This window comes from Leucoraja erinacea, chromosome 1 (assembly GCF_028641065.1).
Source record: "Leucoraja erinacea ecotype New England chromosome 1, Leri_hhj_1, whole genome shotgun sequence".
Lineage (NCBI taxonomy): Eukaryota > Metazoa > Chordata > Chondrichthyes > Rajiformes > Rajidae > Leucoraja > Leucoraja erinaceus.
The window spans coordinates 72,443,889-72,469,446 of NC_073377.1; the positions used below are offsets into that span (position 1 = coordinate 72,443,889).

General features: G+C 42.6%; 1 protein-coding gene across 6 annotated transcripts in view; it reads left to right on the forward strand.

Annotated features, from left to right (window-relative positions):
* apbb2b (amyloid beta (A4) precursor protein-binding, family B, member 2b) overlaps positions 1–25,558 on the forward strand; it is a 276,260-nt gene that overhangs the window by 238,527 nt on the left and 12,175 nt on the right. For all 6 annotated transcript variants that reach the window (XM_055637131.1, XM_055637100.1, XM_055637109.1 and 3 more), the window contains exons 11-13: positions 22,197–22,311; positions 22,804–22,891; positions 24,655–24,738. In XM_055637131.1, the coding sequence (XP_055493106.1) occupies positions 22,197–22,311; positions 22,804–22,891; positions 24,655–24,738 (287 nt within the window). The remainder of the gene's footprint in view (positions 1–22,196; positions 22,312–22,803; positions 22,892–24,654; positions 24,739–25,558) is intronic.

Consider the following 25,558-nt stretch of genomic DNA (forward strand, 5'->3'; position numbering starts at 1 on the left):
GGTGGGTCACCACACACAGCCTAGGTTCTGGAGGGTAAGCCCGGAAGATCAACGGGGAGTTTGATGTACCTGGTCTACTTTGTTTTACCAACCCCGGCATGGTGAAAGTAATGGTATCTGGGGTGGTCACCATGTAGTTCAGATTTAGCTGATGGAGCGACTGAACCCTTTGAGCTGAGACAAGCGCCATGAGCATGAGGGTCTTATAAGTGGACTGTTCCAGGCTCAGGGATCCCACCGGAGGCCAACCTCGAAGGTGTGTCAGAACTACACTCACATCCCACATGTGAGTGTATCTAGGTGTAGGGGGTTTGGTATTAAAGATCCCCTTAAGGAGTCTGATGACCAGAGGGTGGGATCCCACACTATGCTGTTCTATCGGCATGAGGTATGCGGACAGTGCGCTCCGAGCCGTATTGATGGCACTGTAGCTCATCTTGAGATCATGGTGCAGGTGGGCCAGGAACTCCAGCACATCCGAGATCGAAGCCGTCTTGTAGGATGTCCCTGCGTCCAGACAGTACTGTTCCCATTTCCTGATGAAGGTCAGGTACTGTTTCTTGGTGGAAACTCGCAGGGATGCCGACATGGTGGTGATTGTTCTGTCTGATAACCCCAATCCCCGGTAAGGCCTGTTCAAAATCTGGAAACCAGGAGTTTCAATTTTTGGTGGCATGGATGGCTAATGCCAGTTACCGGGTGAGTCAATAATTGGGGGTGGTGTTGAAGGACCATAGGTGTCTCTATCACCATGTCGTGGAACATTGGGAACCATGGTTGGGTAGGCCAGTCGGGCACGACCAGAATGCCAGAGGCTGAGTCTGCCTGAATTTTCTGGAGTACCCGACTGATGAGGCAGAAGGGAGGGAAAGCATAGAAAAAGAAATTTCCCCAATCCAGCGTGAAGGCATCTACCGCTGCTGCCTCTGGGTCTGGTTCCCAAGCCACATACATGGGTAGTTGGTGATTTAACCTAGACGCAAACAAATCTATATCTGGCGTACCATATTGCTTGACAATTTTAGCAAATAATTTTGGGTCCAACATCCATTCGATGTTGTCATTGAATTTTCGTGACCTGGTGTCCGCCACTAAATTTAGCTTGCCTGGTAAATAGGCAGCTGATAGCCAAATATGTCTCTCGACACACCATTGCCAGATTATAGCAGTTAATTTGTCGCATGATACTGATTTAATGCCACCCATGTGCTGGATATAAGATACTGCCGTAGTGTTGTCGATCATGATTCTAACATGCACGTGCCGCATATCAGATGCATATGCTTTTAGCCCATAAAAGGCGGCGAGCATTTCCAAAAAGTTAATGCCCAGTGATTGTAGTAGCGATGCCTCTGAGTTAGTCCATCTGCCACCTGTGCTGTCTATGGAGTTAGTAGCTCCCCAGCCTAAAGCACTGGCATCCGTTGCAATGGTTATGTTAGGATTGGTTACGGCGATAGGACTGTGACTGTGCCAAATATTGTCAACCCACCACTGAAGTTCTGATTTGGCTTCAGCGGGTAAATCCATTTTGCGATCATAATGCCCCCTATGAAGGCGTAATGCATGAGTCCTTGCTCTTTGTAGATTTTGATAATGCAAGGGCCCATGTTGGGCAGCCGGAAATGCTGCTACTATAGAGCCAATAACTCTGGCTACATGCCGTATTCTAGGTTGCGGTGTAGCAATTAAATGGCTACAAGCTTCAATGAGTGAAACTGATTTGTCTCTGGGCAGAGTGACAGTCATGTGAATCGTGTCAATAGTGAAGCCTAGGTAATCCATGTTAGTAGTAGGCTCCAATATTGATTTATCTGGGTGAAGGATAAAACCCAAAGTTTCAAGGAGTTGTTTAGTGGCTAACACTCCTGCGACAGCTTGTTCCCGTGTTCTTCCTAATATGAGAACATCGTCCAGATAGGCCACAACTAAATGTTTTAGTTCTCTCAATTTCTTCATGGCCACTTTAAGAATTTTCGTAAATAGTCTGGGAGCTGTCGTTAAACCATTGGGCAAAGCTCGGTACTGCCATAGCTGGCCCCTCCAGATAAATTTCAGATATTTAAAGTAATCTTTATGAATGGGTACCAAATAGTAAGCATCTTTGATATCTATGCTTGCCATGTAGTATCCCTTGGAGATCAGTTGTCTGGCAGTGACAAATGTCTCCATTTTGAAATGTTGATACTCAACAGACTGATTAAGTGACGTCAGATCAATAATAATGCGACATCCACCATCTTTTTTGGTTTTGAGAAAAATATTTGATACAAATTCTTGCGGCTCGTGTGTGGTCATTTCTATGATGCCTTTAGCCACGAGCCGATCAAGTTCAGCTTGTCCTTCTACCTTCTCAACTGCCGAGGGAAGGAACACCCTTTGGGGCATGTGCTGAACTGGCGGTTCTACGCCTGGTTTGAACTCAATTTTGTATCCACTAATACTGTTGAGTATAAACTTATTGTTAGTAAGGGAGCACCAAACATGCTTGAAGAACCTCAAACGCCCCCCTGTTAATACTACACCCTTTGTCTGTGTATGTTGACAGGAACCAGACCCACCTACCTCCATGTTCACTTGTGGGGTCGTTTTCGGTGGGTCTGGCCCAAGGTTGTCCGTGTTGGTGCTGCGGTGGGGCGGCGCATCTTCCCACGGCTCCGCCCTGGGCCCCGCTCTAAAAAAGAGCTCTGGGGGTAGTGGGAGGCGGTCACCAGGCTTTCACCAGCTCGGTATCTGCTGGTGGCTGCCGAGGCGTGCGGCCAACTGGGTGTCTTCACCCTGCTCGGTCCTGGCCCTGCCCTCATGAGGCCTACTGGTTTTGCCGCCTCTTCCAACTCCTTCAGCCTTTTGGCCAGATCCGCACCAAATAGCAGCGCCTGTCGTTCGGGCGCTGGAGCTTTACAGAGGCCGGCATATGTTGGGTTGAGGGCAGGCCTGATGTTGTCCCGCCGTAGGTTATTTAGCTCATAGGTGGTGCTGCACATCAGAGCGAGGGCATCCTGCTGGGGTATGGTCAGGTCTTCATCCCCAACGGACCGAGCAAAGGCGGTGACGGCTGCTGAGTGGAGCTTCAGGACTCGCTGCATTTTGACTTCCTGAGCCCTGATTTGCTGCCCCAGCTGGTTCCAGATCTGCCCATTGACCGTCTTGACCCTCAGCGCCTCGCAATTTTCTGGCGCTATGTAATTGTCAAGGGCCTGCTGGACAGCCTTGTCCTGCAGCGGGTTGTTGGACAGCCTGTTTATGGTGGCCGCCATTCTGGGTGGCAACACCATCCCAGTTGTTGGGGGCGCCGCATATCGGCCCACTACACCCAGTAGCTCTTCTTCCGGCACGCCCGGCATGCTGACGGTATCCTCCGCCTGCCCTTGGGATAGGCCAGCCCAGTCCTGGCCTCCCTTACTGCCCTCGAACATAGAGGGTACAGAAGGGTGTGGAGAGGAGGAGGCCAAAGCCCGTCCTCCTGGGAGATGCCGCATCTCCTCGTTTATCATTCGCTCTAGGAGCTGCCTCATGCAGCTGATCCGAGCGTCTCCCCTTTTCGGTGGGGGAGAGTGTTCCCGTTCCTCCGATTCATCGGAGGACACTGGCCGGTCGGTTTTATGTGTCGCCTTCCTCCCTGTGCGGGGCGTTGAAATCTGCAGCACTGGGGGCGGCTCGGTGTCGGGTGAGCGGGAGCGTTGAAAAGGCTCCTCCGCTGCGAGAGGCTGCCGTCCCGCTATGGACCCGTCCTCGGGTGGAGTTGGGCAGGCAGTCCTCCTGGCTGGTCGCTTGCGAGAGGCCATGATTCTCTCTAGAGCGACTCTGTAACAAAAAAGGCACTTACCTGAGGTCTTGTCTTTATGCTGCAGCTGGAGAGCCTGGCTCCAGCTGCTGCCGCTGTTGCACTGCTGACGTAATGCCGCGCCTGCGCGCTGGGTGGGTTCTTCACGTAGTCACTCACGTGACTCCGAAGTAAAATTTCTATTATTATCGAAACATGTTTAACTGAATTTAACTTAACTCCGTATGTTAGACTTCAAGTCCACTTTACAATGCGAGACCATACAATCCGGAAGTGGCGGCGCTGGTGAACGGCTGCGGCTCGCCTGCAGTCCGTTTGTCTTTACTTTTTTGTGTTGTTTTTTTTCGTTTTGTCTAGTTAAGTTTTTGGTTTTTAGGTTGTGTTTATGTGGGGTGGGGGTTGAAACGGGGCTTCCTGTCTCTCCCTTCGGGGGAATGCGACTTTTTTTGTGGTATCCCCCTTCTCTGCCATGTAGAAATTACAGCAGAGTTTATACATAGTCCCCCCATTTCAGGGCTCCATAATGTTTGGGACACAGCAATGTAATGTAAATGAAAGTAGTCATTTTGTTGCATATCCTTTGCATACAATGACTGCTTGAAGTCTGCGATTCATGGGCATCACCAGTTGCTGAGTGTCTTCTCTGGTGATGCTCTGCCAGGCCTGTATAGCAGCCACCTTTAGCTTTTGTTTGTTTTGGGCGCTAGTCCCCTTCAATTTTCTCTTCAGCATATAAAAGGCATGCTCAATTGGGTTCAGATCAGGTGATTGACTTGGCCACTCAAGAATTTACAATATTTTAGCTTAGAAAAACTCCTTTGTTGCTTTAGCAGTATGTTTGGGATCATTATCTTGCTGTAGAATGAACCACCGGCCAATGAGTTTTGAGGCATTTGTTTGAACATGAGCAGATAGGATGTGTATATACACTTTATAATTCATTATGCTACTACCATCAGCTTTGTATCATCAATTAAGATAAGTAAGCCAGTACCTTCAGCAGCCATACATGCTCAGGCCATAACACCTCCACCACCGTGTTTCACAGATGAGGTGGTATGCTTTGGATCTTGGGCAGTTCCTTCTCTCCTCCATACTTTGCTCTTGCCATCACACTAATATCAGTTAATCTTCATCTCAAATGTCCACCAGACCGTTTTCCAGAACTGGTTGGTCTTTTATGTACTTGGCAAACTGTAACCTGACCATTCTATTTGTGTGGCTAACCAGTGGTATGCATCTGTATTTCTGTTCATGAGGTCTTCTACAGACAGTGGTCATTGATAAATCTATACCTGACACCTGAAAATAAGTTTCTGTTCTGTTGGACAGGTGTTTGGGGTTTTTTTCTTTATTATAGAGAGAATTCTTCTGTCATCAGCTGCGGAGGTCTTCCTTGGCCTGCCAGTCCCTTTGCGATTAGTAAGCTCACCAGTGCTCTCTTTCTTCTTAATGATGTTCCAAACAGTTGATTTTGGTAAGTCTTAAGGTTTGGCTGATGAGTCTAACAATTTTATTCTTGTTTCTCAGTCTCATAATGGCTTCTTTGACTTTCATTGGCACAACTTTGATCCTCATGTTGATAAACAGCAATAAAAGTTTCCAAAGGTGATGGAAAGACTGGAGGAAAGACTAGGTGCTGAGAGCTCTCTTATACCTGCATTAAGGAGGCAATTAAACACACCTGAGCAATTACAAACATCTGTGAAGCCGTGTGTCCCAAACATTATTCGTGCCCTGAAATGGGGGGACTATGTATAAACACAGCTGTAATTTCTACATGGTGAAACCAAAATGTATAAAATGGCCTTTAATAAAACCTGACTGTGCACTTTAACCACATGTAATTTTATTCTATCACAAATCTCAAATTGTGGAGTACAGAGGCAAATAAATAAATAGAAAATAGACAATAGGTGCGGGAGATGCCGCGAGACCTGGATGTCATGGTACACCAGTCATTGAAAGTAGGCAGTAGGTGCAGCAGGCAGTGAAGAAAGCGAATGGTATGTTAGCTTTCGTAGCAAAAGGATTTGAGTATAGGAGCAGGGAGGTTCTACTGCAGTTGTACAGGGTATTGGTGAGACCACACCTGGAGTATTACGTACAGTTTTGGTCTCCAAATCTGAGGAAGGACATTATTGCCATAGAGGGAGTGCAGAGAAGGTTCACCAGACTGATTCCTGGGATGTCAGGACTGTCTTATGAAGAAAGAATGGATAGACTTGGTTTATACTCTCTAGAATTTAGGAGATTGAGAGGGGATCTTATAGAAACTTACAAAATTCTTAAGGGGTTGGACAGGCTAGATGCAGGAAGATTGTTCCCGATGTTGGGGGAGTCCAGGACAAGGGGTCACAGCTTAAGGATAAGGGGGAAATCCTTTAAAACCCGAGATGAGAAAAACTTTTTTCACACAGAGAGTGGTGAATCTCTGGAACTCTCTGCCACAGAGGGTAGTTGAGGCCAGTTCATTGGCTATATTTAAGAGGGAGTTAGATGTGGCCCTTGTGGCTAAGGGGATCAGAGGGTATGGAGAGAAGGCAGGTACGGGATACTGAGTTGGATGATCAACCATGATCATATTGAATGGCGGTGCAGGCTCGAAGGGCCAAATGGCGTATTCCTGCACCTAATTTCTATGTTTCTATGTTTCTATTCTCTCAGCATATGACAGTCCCGCTACCCTGGGAATTAACCTTGTAAACCTACGCTGCACCCCCTCAATAGCAAGAATGTCCTTCCTCAAATTAGGGGACAAAAACTGCACACAATACTCCAGGTGTGGTCTCACTAGGGCTCTGTACAACTGCAGAAGGACCTCATTGCTCCTATATTCGATTACTCTCGTTATAAAGGCCAACATGCCATTCGCTTTCTTCACTGCCTCCTGTACCTGCATGCTTACTTTCATAGACTGATGTACAAGGACCCCCAGATCCCATTGTGCTTCCCTTTTTCCCAACTTGACGCCATTTAGATAGTAATCTGCCTTCCTGGTTTTGCTACCAAAGTGGATAACCTCACATTTATCCGCATTAAACTTCATCTGCCATGCATCTGCCCACTCCTCCAACTTGTCCAAGTCACCCTGCATTCTCATAGCAATGATGGGTCTTTGTCCCAAACATTATGGAGGGCACTGTATGTCAAGCATTGTAAATGCATTGTTTGATAGTGGGTGGGTGATCTTTTATGGCAATAACATGAAGCTCTGCATGAACAAAGTGAGGTTAGTGCACTCCCATTGACTGGTGAATCATGATTACCTCTGACATATATTGAACAAATACCATATGTCAGAAATAAATGTTACCCCGTTCTCATGCCATTTGTGTAGCTTTATGATGCCCATGTGGCATTTTGTGATGGAGAAATACACAGGAAAATTAAGTGAACAGGAGTGGAAAATCAATGCTGAACGATCATATTCCACAGTTAAATATAGAATACATTTAATATTAATTTGCCTAATTCCCATAATCACTGTGGAATATTCATTCATATATAGTCCACAGTACATTTATTACTCCACATTCCTTTGAAACATTTCTGTTGCATAAAATATATATAATTAATGAAGGCTGTAAAGAAATCCCCAGGCCACTATTAAGTAGGTAATTATTAATGGTTTGTGACCCAGAAATAGATTTATCCTTACAGCCATCAGATAGATGAATTGAGTACATTTCAGTCCCACCTGCAGCTGCCTTCTTCGTTCTTTTAAACATTGTTCCAGACAAATCTATATAGTATTGTTTATTTAACAACAACATACTTATTATTTGGGTTGAAGCCAATTTGAAGTTTTGCATTTTAAAGAAGACAAGAATACTTGTGATCTTGATAATCCCATTAGCTGTCTTCTCTGAAATGGCAAGTGTGAAGTTGTTAACCCGAGTGGAAACTTGCCCATTGTTCCTGCCTCTATATTTGCACATTGCCTCTTTTCCATCATCTGGAAAATGGGACAAATGTGGCCTAGTATCTACTATTCAAGTCCATCCACCAGGGGCCAAGGTATCTACTGCAGTGGCTTTTATCCCCCCTCCTGTACAATTACATGTCTAGCAGCATCCATTGGACATTGAAGCCTTGTATTATTACCAGTTCCCTCCTCTAACCCATCTGTGTGCTGGCCCGCCCTGTGTGCCCTTGTCCATTGGGTTCCATGTGTATGCTGGTAATACTCAGCTATACTTCAATACCCACCACAAAGCAATCCAGCATTACATGAGCAGAATTGCTTTATTATAGTTTAGAGATACAGCATGAAAACAGGATCTCTGGCCCACTGAGTCCATGCTGACCATTGACACCCATTCACATCAGTTATCCCACTTTCTCACCCACTCCTTACACTTTACAATTTTACAGAGGTCAATTATTCTACAAACCACACTTTGTTGGGATGTTGGAGGCAACTGTGGGGCACCTGGAGGAGCTCATGTGATCATGGGGAGAACATGCAACTCCACACAGACAGCACCCAAGGTCAGGATCAAGCCCAGGTCTCTGGGGCTGTCAAGCAGTAGCTTTATCAGCTGTACCACAGAGACTGTCTTCAATCTTTAAATCAATTGTTCAAGAAGGAACTGCAGATGCTGGAAAATCGAAGGTACACAAAATTGCTGGAGAAACTCAGCGGGTGCAGCAGCATCTATGGAGCGAAGGAAAGAGGCGACGTTTCGGGCCGAAACCCTTCTTCAGACTTCTTCTTTCCTTCGCTCCATAGATGCTGCTGCACCCACTGAGTTTCTCCAGCAATTTTGTGTACCTTTAAATCAATTGCCACCGGTCTTTGCATTAAATCTCCATTCCACACCTAATAACCAACCCTTTTCCTGCCAAATTTTCACTGCAGAGTCAGACTATTTGTTTGCCCCCTCGATACTGTATTTGCTCATTAGGTGAGTTTTAAGCACGTCTGTTTCAACATCAAGCCTGCTGCCCTCCTGCTCCATTAAGCCACATGACTGCATTCTTAGAGCAGCTCACTAGCTCATCATAAGAGTCAAGTCAAGAGTGTTTTATTATCATATGTCCCAGACTTGCTGCAGCACAGTAACAAATATAGTGAAAATAACAAATAATAATAGTATAGTATAGTATAGTATATCTTTATTGTCATTTTCCAGAGTACTCGCATACCCAGAGGAAACAAAAAAAACGTTGCTCAACCAGTGTCCATTCAGTGTGCAGTAAAAAATAAATAGAAATAAAAATACATATATCATGAACAAATTAAACACTCTACTCTCTACTCCAATAAGTCCTGGAGTTTATCCTCTGCCACGTCTGAGCACCATGAAGAGTTGACCATGAGGCATCCTCTCCCTTTCCCAGATGCCTGCGTACGGTCCATACGGTGGATGGAGAACTCTTCAGGCTGGACCGCTGAGTCTGGGGAGCTGGGGGTGAGCCATGTCTCTGTGAAACAGAGCACAGAACATTCCCTCAGCTCCCTTTGGTGAAGCAGCCTTGACCTTAAGTCCTCCACTTTGTTTTCTAGTGACTGTACGTTGGCCAGTAGGATGGTAGGGAGAAGGGACAAAGTCCCCTACGATTCAGTCTTGCTTGTAATCCTGCCCGATGACAAAGTTTACGTACTCCATGAAGCCCTCCTCGGTGTTTAAAGGTACAGTACTTGCGAGTCTCCACGAGGTCGGGAATTCCCCTGAGATCAGGGGTTCCCCTACAGTAGGCACCTCCACCTCCAGCACCTCCAGCTCCGTTGCTGCTGGGAGATCCTGCCCGACAGCCTCTATTCCTGGCTCCATGAAGGCCTCCCCGGTGTTTACAGGTACAGTACTTACTATCCCTCCAATCAGGGATTCCCTTACAGTCGCTATCTTCAGGATTTTGCAGTAGTACTAATGCATTTTAATGCGTTAGCAGCTCGCTACTTTCATCGTTGATTTCTGCAGATTTTTTTGATACAGGTGAGCTCAGAAATACTATATTTTACGCTGAAAATACGCTGATTTTCAGCGTAAAATATGCTGGCAAAATGTCGCCGCAGTTAGGCGCCATCTTCCCTGTCACATACACAACTCTTAAAGGGGCTGTCCCACTTGGGCGACCTAAGCTGCGAGTTTAGAAGAGTTTGCCCTGGACTCAAACTCGCAGCATGGTCGACACGAGGTCCTAGGAGGTCGTATGAGGTGGCTGGATCTCTCCTTCATGCTCGAGGGAGGTTCCCGCCTACTCGCGGCCTCAGGTAGGTTGCGGAAAATTTTTCGTAGTGCAGTGGAGTGGGGTCACTATTTACTTACAAGCACTCGAGAGCAGCCGTAGGCCATCTACTTTGCTGACCAGCCATTTTGATTGGCTCATTGGAGTTTCACGACCTAAGAAGACCTATAAATGCCCGCTAACTTTATGATACTTTATGATACTTCTTAAAAGTCTCCACTCCTTCTTCCCCCCCCCCCCCACCACTTCCCTCCCCTTTCTTTCCCCTTCTCCACCCTTCTCGTCCCCTTCTGTTTCCCTTCTGTCTCTCTTCTGTCTCCCTTCTGTCCCTTCTCTCCTCCCCCCCTCCCCCGAGGTGTGCGTGTGTGTGTGTGTGTGTGTGTGTGTGCGTGCGTGCGCGCGTGTGCGTACGTGCGTGCGAGTGCGTGCGCCTGGTCGGTAGATGCAGCTCGCGGTTCGTTGGATCCAGCTCACGGTTTCAACGCGGACGGTCGATCCAGCTCAAGGTTTTCCAGGCGAGTGCCCTCGAGCTTGAAGGTCGAAGACACTCTTCTGGACTCGTGGATTAGGTCGCCCAAGTGGGACAGGCCCGTAACTGTACATGTGTTATCTCTAAACTTAACTACTCTAACCTATGCTAGTTAGCATCCAAATACCACCTACTCTATTCAACCTGGTCACTGGTATCCAACCGAGCCATGTCTCCTTCGCTTGCTCTTTAACATTGCGACCCATTCCAGTAATATTTTCATTATAAAATTCACATCCTAGTTTTCAAGTCTCACTTAGCCCATGCTGATTTGTGTAAACTCCTTCAGCCATATTAATCCTCACATCACCACACTCTGTTACAGGGTTCGTTATTAGTTAATTTTGTGTAAGTTTGTGTTTTTCAATCATGCCTTGTGCATACCTTTGATGTAAATTCCTTCACCATTATCGTCCCTGGCTGCAACTACCCAGGCTACAAACCCTGGAGTTCCCTCTAATCCTGCCGTTTCCCCATCTCTTTTATCCTTCTTTAAAATGTTCTTTTAAGTCTACAAATTTGAACTGAATTTTTTGGTCATATTTTACCTGTCAATTTTGCTGTGTTTAGAGTTATATATAAAGTCAATTAAATGCCAATTAAATACATAAACCGAAAAAAAGACACAAACTGCTGGGTCAGGCAGCATTTCTGGAAAACATCGACAGACAATATTTTGCAGAAGATGTAACAACATGTCCATCCCTCAAATACATGAATCAGTTTTATTTAAAATTGTGTTGTTGGGTTAGCTTTTCAATATCACATCGTGTAGTGCAGTGGCTTCCTTATTGTGCCCGAGACCTAGGTTTGATCCTGATTCTGGGTGCTGTCTGTACGGAATTTGTACATTCTCCCTGTGACTGCGTGGGCTTTCTCCGGGTGCTCTGGTTTCCTCCCACATTCCAAAGATGTGCAGGTTTGTAGGTTAATTGGCTTCTGTAAATTGTCCCCAGTGTATAGAATAGAACAAGTGAATGGGTGTGATAGCTGGTCAGCATGCACTCAGTGGGCCGAATGGCCTGTTTCCACATTGTATCTCTTAACTAAACTAAACAGAGAATGGCATCAAATAAATTTTAGTATTTCTTTCTACTATATGTTACATTGAAATTCTGGCTAATCAAATATGCTTTTATTTTCACCAACTCATTATTCTACAATAGAAATGTCTGGCTTTGTTTTGGAGAAAAAAGTGTCAGTCATTTCCATGTCTTTGCATTTAAATCTCGTTCACCCTTTTCACGCCCCACACCCAACCCCCACCACCCCCGCAACTGACATCTGTTCATTCTAACAGTCAGGGTTTGATCTTTTATCTTTAACATTGTAGCTCCAGTATCGTTTGCAACATATATTGTCATAATGCATGTTGCCAGGCAAACTTCGGAAGATTATTTGTGTATAAGTAAAATTTGTGAATTCAAGAGAACGTTTAAAAAAAAGTAAATGCTGGACATTTAAAAATAGAGTTTAAGAGGGAACTGCAGATGCTGGAGAATCGAAGGTTACACAGAAAAGCTGGAGAAACTCAGCGGGTGCAGCAGCATCTATGGAGCGAAGGAAATAGGCAACGTTTCGGGCCGAAACCCTTCTTCAGACTGATGAGGGGTGGGGGTGGGTGGGGACAAGAAAGGGAAAAGGAGGAGTAGCCGGAAGGCTGGAGGGTGGGAGGAGACAGCAGGGGAGCTGAGGAAGGGGAGGAGACAGCAAGGACTAACAGAATTGGGAGAAGTCGATGTTCATGCCCCCGGGGTGCAGACTCCCCAAACGGAATATGAGGTGCTGTTCCTCCAATTTCCGGTGCTGCTCGCTGTGGCCATGGAGGAGACCCAGGACAGAGAGGTCGGAGGCGGAGTGGGAGGGGGGGAGTTGAAGTGCTGAGCCACCGGGAGGTCAGCTAGGTTATTGCGGACCGAGCGGAGGTGTTCGGCGAAACGATCGCCCAACCTCCGCTTGGTCTCACCGATATAGATCTGCTGACATCTAGAGCAGCGGACGCAATAGATGAGGTTGGAAGAGATGCAGATAAACCTCTGTCGCACCTGGAACGATTGAAAAATAGATGTTGGAATTGCACTGCTGATCGATCATTGTTTGAAAGATAAGATAAGCAGTTAACAGTGCCGGCAGAGTCCATTTGTCATAGCTTCTCTTGTATGTACTGAGCAGTCCCCAAGGTTATACTGTATCTCAGTGTACAAGCATTGTGACTTTCTGTGCTTGTTCAGGCAATTCATTGTAATTTGGTGAAATGATCCAACAATCTGATCCCCAATTTGAGACATTTCTATAGTCGGGCATTGTAAGTCACTAATGCAGCTCCACGCATTTGCTTGCAAACTGGGAGGAGGAAAGATTCAAATGAAGTAATAATTACAGTTAATTTAAATAAGCATTAGGCAATTGTACCAAAGAAACAAGCTTTTTTTTGTCTCCAGTTTGCATTTTTTAACCTATTTATAAGTAGTAGAGTTACCATTTCAGGCACTTTGGCAATCCAGCAAAGCAGCCCACGATTAACAATTCATACCCTCCATCATTGGCATACAATGGACATTGGTTGTACCATCTTAAAAATGTAATACGGCTGCTCTTCTAGACTACTACCAACTTGGAAGGCAATAATCTATGCAGGACTCAAAATGACCAGGGCAGCAGATGCATGGAAACACCATTAACTGAAGGCTCCCCTTGCAAATGGCACACTATCTTGATTTCGAAATAAATCACTGTTTCTTCATCACTAGGTCAGAATCACAGTACTCTCTAGCCAACATTGTTGTGAGAGTATCTTTACCAGAATTACAGCAGTAATTCAATTTGCATTGCCTTCTTCATCTGAAGGGTGATAAATCTTGACCAAAAAACAAAACTGCTGGATGAACTCAGCAGGTCAGGCACATCTGTAGAGGGAATGGACAGATGACATTTCAGGTCGTAACCCTTCTTCAGTCTAGAGAAGAGGGAAGAAAGCTGGTAGTAGAGAGAGATGAGGGAAGAAGTGGCAATTGATAGCTGAAGAGTTGATTTGTAGATGTGTCAGATGGTGGGGAGATGGTAGAGATAGTAACCAAGGGTGAAGGCGAAGTGGCAGAGACTAGGAGCAATCTGATAAGACAAAAGGGTGCAGTGCAGCAATGTTTACATCTAACAAAAATGAATAAATAAAAATGAGCCAAGATTTTGCTGGTTTTGGTATGTATTTTTCCCTTCATTTCCAACTCATTTGCAATAACTGAACTTATCATCTGCCATAAACCACCCAAATCACATGGTGGTGCTAAACACAGCTCTTCAGAATTGTTCATTTTACAAAGTGTTCTTTTTAATGTGTGTGGATGCTTTAGTAGTTGTGGTTTGAGTAAGAGAGCTGAATGGCAATTTATTACATTGTCGTATTTAATCAAAATATTGAATTAATCATCTGCTGGTAATCAAAATAAATGAAAACAATTTCAATGAAAAAACATTTAGAAACATTTCAGAAAGTAAAATATTTTGGCGGTCTGAAGACCAACAACTGGGGTTTCCAACAGACCTTTATTCAAAAGTTCGATTTCCAGTATACAGGTTCTTTAGACACGTCTGCCCACAACAGTGGTCAGCACTGAACTAACGTGCGCAAGCAAAAACCGCGCAAAACAAGCGATCCCTCCCGAGTCACGTGACCGCGGCTTCCGAAAGCCGGGTTCGATCTCTACGTACGCCAGCAGGCGCCGCTAAAATATGTTCAAATACTTTAAAGACACATTTCTTAATATCTTTCTGGTGAAAATAAAAAATTGGAAGTTTAAGGAAGTAAGTTTATTGGCCAAGTATTCACATACAAGGAATTAGCCTTGGTGCTCCACCTACGTAACAACATGACCTACAGTGACAGTTACGAATTAAAAGAGAAATAAACAAATGTGCGTGTCATTTTAAAAGTTGTGTTAAAACCCTGTAAATGAGGTGAATAAGTGAAGCCTTGCAACTTGAAATTAATTCAGTCTCGGGTTAAGTCATTTTGTTGGCAGGGCTAACAATAGCTTTTTATCCAACGTATGAAAGATCGTCTGCATTTCATTCATGTGGGATGCATAACATGCTTTGGTTTGGGGCAAAATGTGCTGAAAGAAACACCCAATGTGGTGTTAAAGATTATGGGCACAAAGATTATGCAGCCCACAAGTGACTGAGTAATGAGGTGGATTTAGAATTGTTTAAGTGAAATTCCCTGAGCATTCTCATATTGTGCATTCTATATATAATACTGATAACATTGTGAACTCCAAATTATATGCAAGATTTATTGTCACATTCTGTTCTAATGTGACAATGTGAAAAATAGAACTGGCTTTATTCATTAGTTTGTATTGTGTACTGGTATTATATCTTAACTTCCAATTTTGGGATCTTAATTGGAGGAAATCATTAATGAATGATTTTTTGATTTGCTGTAAACATCTAGGTTTACAAATTTTCCTGATGTTCATTGCATTCTTTCTTATTTCTTTCCTATGCTTTCCTGGATTCAGAGAGAGGTAATTTTTTCATTTTTGATATTTATTCATATTCCCAAAGGGGTGAGTGTGCTACAGCTCGTTCTGCAAATGTGCACAGATGAGTTGTTAAACTTGAATTTGAATGGGAGAATTGCAATTTCAGTTTGTAAAATTCAGCACTTTGTCCTTTTTCCTACATGACTAGGAAGTTTTATGGCACCGAAGAGGTGATCAGACTTACTGATTGTTATAGAGTTAGTTCAAGCCAGATGTGTTGTAACCTTCTTTCAAATCCCAATATATTTTACCATGAGCAAGGAACACCACTTTGTGAAAATATTCAAGTTTATTGTAAAAATATCCAAGTTTGAACTTTAAAGATGTGTCTTGTTTGATCAGAGCATTACTATCATTAGCCCAAAAACAGTCAAAGACTTTAAAGTTAACTTTGAGAAAAGTATTTAAAACAATTCATCTGAACATAAAACTTTGAACATTTTATTCGCTTTTTTGTTCATTTGCCTGACGTCATTAATTCAATCCTGAGACATAGTTCCCAGATTACTTGTCTCTTAAACCACAGCTGAGGTCTTTCTTGCCAATGTCTGTACTTTACAACATAAATCACTGAATAATATAGCTTGATCTAGAAAAAATATCACTTTTGTTTGTCTTAAAAACACATTCAATTGTTTTGAGGCAGTTTTAAAGCAATGTGCCTATGTTTGTTTTTGCGTGGGAAGGATTGCAGATGCAGGTTTACGCTGAAGATAGACACAAAATGCTGGAGTAATTCAGCGGGACAGGCAACATCTCTGGATCTCACTTACTCCAGCATTTTGTGTCTAATTTTTTTTTAATGTTTGACTCATAATGTTAATGTACAAAATAACATTCAAATGATAATAATTACAAATGTAAACTTATTGCATTATGTATGAGAGAGGAGTTGGGGGGGGAAAGGTTATAATTTATTCTAATTAAATAACTGATAGCTAGTAATTAGCAACAAATGAATTTAAGAATTAGGAATTGTCTTAACATGTCTGAAAATGTTCTAATTGTTAAGCATGTTATATAGATTCAGTGATTGAGTGAAAAGGAGGAAAGAAGATAAGACTTTCCTCCTTCGTCCAATGTCCACACTGACTAACAAGCCCCATCTACACTAGTCCCACCTGCCTGCATTTGGCCCATATCCCTCTAAATCTATCCAATCCATTACCCTGTCTAAATCAATTCAATTCAATTTCAATTAAAAAACTTTATTGGCATGATAAAAAAAAACATTGTTATATTGCCAAAGTATAAAACATGACATACATGTTTAAAATGCATAAGTATAAATACAAATATACAGTGCATGGATAGATATGTCCCTGTACATAAACTCGCAATAGGCCTATAGCCCTTTATTGATTGCTACACGTTCTTGCAGCTGTAAGCAGTACAACACAATAGCAAGTTTAGTAATTCAATATTAATTTCTTAGTGTTAGTTAATGTCAATTAGTGTGTGCGTACATATGTGCATGTTTAAATCTTTCTTAAACATTGTGACAGTACCTGCCTCAACTACCTCCTCCAGCAGCTCGTTCCATACACCTACCACCCATGAGTGTAAGAAACAGTTACCCTTTGAGTTCCTATTAAATCTTCCCCCCCTCCCCCACCTTAAATCTGTGTCCTCTGGTTCTCGTTTCCTCTACTCTGGATAAAAGATTCTCTGCATATACCCTATCTATTCCTCTCATGATTTTATATACCTTTATAAGATCACCCCTCATCCTCCTGCACTCCAAGGAATAATGTCCGAGCCTGCTCAACCGCTCCCTGTAGCGCAGGCCCCTAAAATTTGTGACTTTCAATCAAAAGATGTGATTTGAGGTTGTTGCAGTAGAATTTGAGAGAAAATCCTAACATATAAGATTAGGAAGATCTCTTTCTTGAAATAGAATTAGAAACATGTATCTTTATTTTTTAAATTCCTCAGGGGCCAGAGTGTGTGAACTAATTAATGTGTCCATTGGATTGCACTCAACTATTTTTTCCCACTTCCATGCAACTGCTCTCAAAAATAGTTCCACAATTCTGAACTCATCAGTTGTGTCACATAAGATCTTGGGTAATATAAGTTGACTGTGAAACCCCTTGAGTCTGCTTCATTGCTTAATGAGCTCCGCCATTTGATCGTGGCTGATTCATTTTGCCCACTCAATCCCATTTTCCTGCCTTCTCCCCATAACCTCTGACACCCTTAGAACTAGTCCATTGAATTTCCCCTCGTATGATTAAGCCCTTCTTTTCAGAAGGCAGTATAGAACACGCACTACATTCCTGCCAAGATGTGGGTTTGCCTTGAAATCTTAATCACCTTTCTGATTGAGGCACAATGACACTGGTGCAATGGGCCAATAACTGTTCTGGTTGTAGAACGATTGCATGAAGCTTCTATTGTGCCTGAATCCTTGAGTAAATATCGCGTATACCCATAACGGAAAAGTGGCATTCAGTAAATCCTTCCCTCAGGCAAAGCTTCAAAGGTCATCAGCCATACAAATCATCATGGCTGTGTACCAGACAAAGAGAGCACAACATTGAAAGATAGGCCACAAGTCGCACGTTAAAGATATCTGGAAAACAGCAATGACAACTTGCATTTATATAGCACCGGTACTATTTAAAGAGATTCCAATGTACTTCATAAATAGATGGTGCCAATCACACTTGTAACCTGACCCAAGAAATACCAGATGTAATGTTATCACTTGGATAAGAAAATATTCCAGTATACTCAGAAGTAATGTTAGTTGTAACGTGGTTTCAAGTAACCGCGGTGTCCCTGAAGTGGAAAATTATTTTAAGCTGCTCTATTTGGCATAAAATAATAAAGTTGTCAAAATTATAGCTTATAATACTTGAAACGTTTAAAAAATGCAGGTGTTTCTATCTTTTTAATCATATTTGGTGCAGGTGTGAGAGGTTATGGGGAGAAGGCAGGAGAATGGGGTTAAGAGCTTAGAGATAGATCAAACATAGAAACTTAGAAAATAGGTGCAGGAGGAGGCCATTTGGCCCGTCAAGCCTGCACCGCCATTCATTGTGATCATGGCTGATCATCCACAAACAGTAACCCGTGGCTGCCTTCTCCCCATGTCCCTTGATTCTGCTACCCCCTAGAGCTCTATTTAACTCTCTTTTAAATTCATCCAGGGAATTGGCCTCTACTACTTCTGTGGCAGAGAATTCCACAAATTCACAACGCTCTGGGTAAAAAAGATTTTTCTCATCTCAGTGTTAAATGGCCTCCCCTTTATTCTTAGAGTTGTGGCCCCTGGTTCTGGATTGCCCCAACATTGGGAACGTATTTCCTGCATCTAGCTTGTCCAGTCCTTTTATCATTTCGTACATTTCTATAAGATCGCCTCTCATCCTTCTAAATTCCAGTGAATACAAGCCCAGTCTTTCTAATCTGTCCAAATACGACAGTCCCGCCATCCCGGGGTTTAACCTCGTGAACCGAGGCTGCACTGCCTCAATAGCAAGGATATTCCTCGAATTAGGAGACCAAAACTCCACACAATACTGCAGATGTGGTCTCACCAGGGCCCCGTACAATTGCAGAAGGACCTCTTTACTCCTATACTCAAATCCTCTTGCTATGAAGACCAACATGCCATTAGCTTTCTTTACTGCCTGCTGTACCTGCATGTTTCCTTTCAGTAACTGGTGTAAATAGATACCCAGGTCTCGTTGCACTTTTCTTTTTTCTAATCTGACACCATTGAGATAATAATCTGTCTCCTTGTTCTTGCCGCCAAAGTAGATAACCTCACATTTAACTAAATTATACTGCATCTGCCACGCATCTGCCCACTCACTCAACCTGTCCAAGTCACCCTGCAACCTCCACACCTCTTTGCAGTTCACACTGCCACCCAGCTTTGTGTCATCTGCAAATTTGCTAGTATTACTTTTAATTCCATCATCTAAATCATTAATATATATTGTAAATAGTTGCAGCCCCAGCCCCAATAGTTGCGGCACTCCACTCGCCACTGCCTGCCATTCTGTCAGGGACCCGTTTATTCCTACTCTTTGTTTCCTGTCTACCAACCAATTCTCTATCCATGTCAATACCCTACCCCCAATACCATGTGCTCTAATTTTGCCCACCATCAGCCATGAATGAACGGCGGAGTAGACTTGTTGGGCCGAATGGCCTAATTCTGCTCCTATCACTTATGACCTTTTGACCAATAACAGCTATGTTCAGGAATATCAAATAATTATCAATAGGCCTGCACCATTATATATACACCTTTTTTCGGACTGCTCTTTTCTTATCTTTGATATCAGTCATTAGAATATTCAAGCAACTGGAACTGGTAGCATTGAATAATAGCCCCAGTGGCTTTTAACTGAAGTTGGGAGATTCTTCAACATCTAGGAGTGATAAAAGAACTGGAGCAGAATTATCTGAATACATTAATGATAATGTTAACATTGGATAACTGCGTGGACTGTTTAACTGTATATTTTGTTTTGGTGTGTCATATTTACAGTTTTTGACCAATCAAGGATTCCACAATCAAATCTTCTTTTCATTTCAACTGCAACTAAATTATTGGCCCTGCTCTGATTTTTTTTAAGGCCTGGATGTCAAAGTGAGACGGATTTAGAAGCACCATTAGATAATGCATTGTTACCTCTTGACAGCTGCACATGGTGGTCAGCATCACATTACTTAACAAGTGCCATTTGAACTCAGCATTAACTATTTTGGTAGAAATATTTGGAAATAGGCATGTGCATTTTAGTTTTCTTCATGTGAAAGCGTTCATTTTCTGCCCGGTAATACATTGATAATCTAGATCTATAATTTAATTAATGTCCTGAAATATTAGAAAATCAGCCTTTTCCAGTAAATTGATGACCCTCAGTCCTGAGGTACTTGGATGGTGTTTTATGAATGGGTTTTGTGTACAAAATGTATCCTTGAAATCAAGGCAAATGTTGAGCTATTTTAAAATGTATGCCTTTTAATCCAGAGCTTTCAATATATCAGGAACGTGCTAAGACATTCAATTTGGACCTTGCTTTCTTTTTCTCATTAAAATTGTATAAAGTGTCCTTTGCCATAGTGGCAGCTCATGCATATTTCCACTGTTGTTCAGTTAATGGGTTAAAGAGTCTAAATGATGCTTCACCCTGTACCCTCCAACAAGTAGCCTCTTATTGTAATTTTATTTGAGAATAGAAAAGTGGACTTGTGTAGGAAGGAACCGCAGATGCCGGTTAAACCGAAGATAGACACAAAAAGCTGGAGTAACTCAGCGGGTCACACAGCGTCTCTGGAAAAAAGAAATAGGTGACGTTTTGGATCAAGACCCTTCTTCAGACTTTACAGACCTGCTACTTGCAGTCATACAGCTCAGAAATAGGTCACCTCATCGATGCTGACAAAGATGCCCCATCTAAGCTTGTCCCATTTGCCTGCATTTGACCCATATCCCTCCAAACCTTTCCTATCCATATACCTGTCCATAGGACTATTAAATATTGTTATTGGGCCTTTCAAATACTTTCTACTTTTTGGGAACCATGTCTCTTTTTGTTTATTATGTAGAATAGAGGATTGTAAAGTCTCCAGGGAACTTTGGATGCAGTAGATGAGGTTAGAAGAATTGTTCGTGAGGTCCAGGTGTGAAAGAGGTTCACGTGATCCTCCTCTAACCTCATTTACTGCATCCAGTGTTTCCAAAGTGACTTCCTGTACATTGGCGAGACCAAGCGTAGACTCAGCAACCGTTTTGCTGAACACTTGCCCTCGGTTTGCCAAAGCCTTGTTGCATCTCCTTGTTGCTAACCATTTTAACTACTTTTCCTGTTCCTGGCCTTTTTATCCTGGGCCGCCTCCATTACTGGAATACACAAACTAGAGGAAATAATGTCTTATATGCTGCTTGGGTAACTTGCAACGCAACAGCATGAACATTGAATTCTCCAATTTAACGTAATTACAAAAAAAAACTTTTTAATTTTAGTGTAGTTTAGAGATCCAGCACGGAAACTGGCCCTTCGGACTATCAGGTCCACGTCAACTAGCAACTAGTTCTATGTCATCACAGTTTTGCATCCTACACACTCGGGGCAATTTAAAGAAGCCAATTAACCTACAAACCTGCATGTCTTTGGAATATGGGAGGAAAAGCAGAGCAGCCGGTCTTTTTATCTCTGTCCTTTGACCATTAATCTGAATATCAAAAAAAAACCTCTCTGTATCTAGCTATCATTTGCCAGGTTTTGTCCTGCCCCTCATCTCTTCCACCCCCTTCCCCAGCTCCCAAAAGTGGTCTGAAGAAGTGTTCTCACCCGAAACATCACCTTTCCATTTTCTGCAGAAATGCTGCCTGAGCCACTGAGTTGCAGCACTTTCTGTATTTGTCTGGGTTAAAGTTTATTGCTTGTGGGTGTTAAATTACCAGCGGCGCTGTCAGCAGAGGAATAGCAAATGCATTCTGATAATACTTCTCTACTGCTTCAGCATTTTGATGTTTGTCCCGAAACAGTGCAGGAACATAAACACGTTCAAGCATTGCCCACTGATATTGTTACTGCCTGCTTCTTGGCTTATGATTCACCTGAAAACTATTTAATTAATTGTATGTTTACAAAATTCACTGAACAATTATTTTCAGGAAGATGTGTTGTTATGCATTGGTGACCATGTCCCAGCATTGGGATAATGATAGCATTTTCCCCCTTGTTAAATCAAAAGCTCTATGCAATATTTAATATGCGCTTAATGGGATAAAAGCTGTTGAAATTGTAGATTTCCTGCGGCACACTGCTAGTCACTGTCCTTATAATTACTGCCCTTCATCTCAGCAAGTCTCTCCTGCACCCTCTCTATTGCTCCCACAACACTCTGGTACAGGGTGGAATCAGACAGATAATTGAGGAGTTAGTCCAGTAATTGGAGCATTGGCCCAGCAGATGATGGTGGAAGCTAAGAATATGATTACTGTAGGAAAGAGGGTATGCATTTTGCAATGACAGAATATTAAGGACAATCGCCTCGGAAAGGCAACAACAAGCTGAATGTGGCACTCAAAGCTTGGGTAAACCTTATCCTTTCATGAGTTCGAATATTTGCATCAAATAATTGCAGCTAATGTTTAATACTTTTATTTGTGCAGGGATTTTGCCTATGTAGCAAGAGATAAAGATACACGGATTCTAAAATGCCATGTGTTCAGATGTGATACACCAGCAAAAGCCATCGCAACCAGTCTTCACGAAATCTGCTCAAAGGTGAGAGAATTCCATTTCATTCAAAAGGAAATGATAATCGCATGTTGTTCCCTTACCTTGAGAGCTATTTGCATCATTAAGATACCTGAGTTTTCATGATGTTGTAAATAACCATAAAGGTAAAAATTAACTGAAAATGGAAATGGGAATTAATCTTCTAATTTCTCACGGGTAGAAAGCTATCATCTTTGTATTTGTCATCTGCATCACTCAATTTAATTGAGGTAAACAGTGAGAATAGGGTGAAACATAATGGTTGCAATTTTGCATGAATGACATACAGATGTAGACTGCAACTGTACTGGACGAGTAGATTGCTACACCAGAGAGTGACGACAGCTCCGCTTGTCATTAGAATTATCTCTAGTGTATTTATTTTCCCCGCATTTACAAATGTGAAATGAGCAATCTTGACTTCAAACTGATTGAAGAAGAAAGGGTAAGAATTTAAATAACCAATAACTGTCCTCTGTGCCTTTCTTCATGTTGCAGATTATGGCAGAACGGAGAAACGCCAAAGCTGTGGCTTGCAGCGTCTCTCAGGAAAGAGTCAACGTGAACCTTGATGTTCCTCTGCAAGGTAATATTTTTTTCAGAGAAAGTAAATTTCGGTAATAAAATGTTATAGTTGGGGATAGCTGTTGCTCAGTGATGGATGTCTTGCCTTTGAACTATAAGGTTGTGACCAAGTCCCTCTCTAGAGACATAAACATATGATCTGAACTTTTTTCAAGATTAAAAATATTTGGTGGATAAATCACCTTCTTTACTGCCCCATCTACAGTGCTGCCACCCTCATGCCATTAATTCTATATTTTCCCTTTACATTCAACCTCCCAAATTGCAGCACCTCCATTTACCATTTCTTTAGCTGATCTATATCTTTTTAGTTTGGTTTAGAGATACAGCGCGGAAACTGGCCCTTTGGCGAGTCCGCACCGACCAGCGATTCCCGTACACTAGCACTGTCCGACCGACACACTGGGGCAATTTACAATTCTTACTGAAGCCAATTAAACTACAATCTTGTATGTTTTTGGAGTGTGGGAGGAAACCGGAGCATCCGGAGAAGATCCACATAGACACAGGGAGAACATGCAAACTCCATGCAGACAGCTACAATAGTCAAGATTGAACTTGGGTCTGTCTCTGGGGCTGTAAGGCAGCAACCCTACCGGTGTGTACCAGTCCGCTCTCTCTGTATACATTGGCAGCCAGCCTCACAGTCTGTCAACCCAGCAATCTAGGGGCCATCCACAAACTTACCAACCAATCCATATTTATGTCCAAGTATATATATATATATATGTATAACATAAATGTAAAAGAGAAAACAGTGTTAATTTTGAAATACACACAGGAAATACTTCTGGTAGTAAATATTTATCTTTGAGAGAAAAGCAAGGAACTGCAGGTGCTATTTTACAAAAAGAACAAAGTGCTGGAGTAACGGCAGATCAGGCACCATCTCTGAAGGATATGGTTAGGTGACATTTCGGGTCAGTAACTTTCTGTAGTGATTGTAGTGGTGGGGGGGAGCTGGAAAACAGTGGGGGCGGAACAAAGTCTGGCAAGTAATAGGTGGATACAGGTGAGGGGGTTTGATTGGCAGATGGTGAACAAGGATGGGAGATCAAAGGAAGACAAAAGGATGTAAAATAAGCAGAGAAGTGGAGTGAAATGTGAAGCCAGCGGAGGGGAAACCAGACGAATTTCTTCAAAGTCACAAAAAATCTGATGAACTGGTTATTTTGAAATTGCAATTTAATGGAACTTGATGCACATGCAAATTTCTAACGATGTTTCAAAGATACTTTGTTGGAGTGAAATGTTGCAGGCTGACCTGAGCTCTAGGAAGGCAAAGTACAAAATCAAAATCTTTGTATAATACCTGTACTTAATTGCTTTGGTTGCAAAAACAAAAGTCATCACTGACTCTAAAAATGAGTATAATAAAAGAAAATTTAAAACATTTTGACAGAATGTGGTTCAGACCTGTCTATTTAAAAAATAACATTTTACATTGTAATCATGTTTCTTTTTAACAAAAATTGAATTGAATTTAACATGCATGTTTCATTTAATTTCCTATTGTGGAGGGAATTCTATTAATGACCTTTTACTGCGTCGTTGCATTTTTATTTTTTTCAACCAGGCAGTAAAATTAATCTGGGATTTGAATGATCCCATGGCGTTTTGCATATTGAATATATTTTCATGTGTTTAACAGATGAGTTTTCTATTTGTACGTGTCTGACTGTGGCATTTGTACATTGACATTGCTGAATAATGTGCCAGAAGAACATTTTGTTTGATGTGCCTAAATTTGTTTATGTTCTATAGTAGATTTCCCAACACCAAAGACGGAGCTGGTACAGAAATTTCACGTTCAGTATGTCGGTGTCTTACCTGTGGCCAAACCATTAGGTAAATTTTGGATTTAAATGCAATGGGCAGAAATTGCATAGTTCCTGGCATTGTTCATGAATCCGGTCCATGGAGAAGTCCCGTGGACTCATTCGCACCATGCACAAATATAATCAATATGCCTGCAATTGTTTCCTGAATCTACCAGGAACAGCCAACTACGTTTTAAAACTAGCTATCCCTTCTCGTTCAGAAAGCAAGGCCATAGGTTTAAGGTGTTATTTATTACATCAGGCACCAAACTACCCTTGGCTGTCTCTGGGAAGTAGAAGTTTATCTTACCTTACTGTGATATATTCTCACAGTTCCCAAGTGAGCCTGCTTGCCTAACATGGGGACAGCTCCAGTTTAGCTGAAACGCCAGTTTTAACCCTTACATTACACATCAGGGTCCACCTCACAAGTCGGCGTGTTCCTGAAATCTGTGGCCTCGACAAAGCACTAAATCCAGAAACTCAGTTAAGGTCAGATGCCAGGGCAGCAGGTTATGGGGCAGAGTTCCCATTAGTCCCACCAGCTCATATCTTTCCAAACCTTTCCTATCCATGTACCATTAGGAGCAGTTTGAAAAAAGCTGTTAACTGCATGAACTTCCAAACGGCCATCAGAAGATGGACCCGAGGCATAGTCATCACTTGAGGACAATTCACTTGGACAGCTGCACTAGTCAAGCTTGGGACTGGAATAGCCCCACAAGAATAGGTCACAAATGGTTAGCACAACCATGGGTTTCATACAGGGAACACATACCCAGGAAATGTTGGGCAAAAGCTGGACCATTATGACTTGCATTAGTTCTGAATAATATAATGCTCATGTT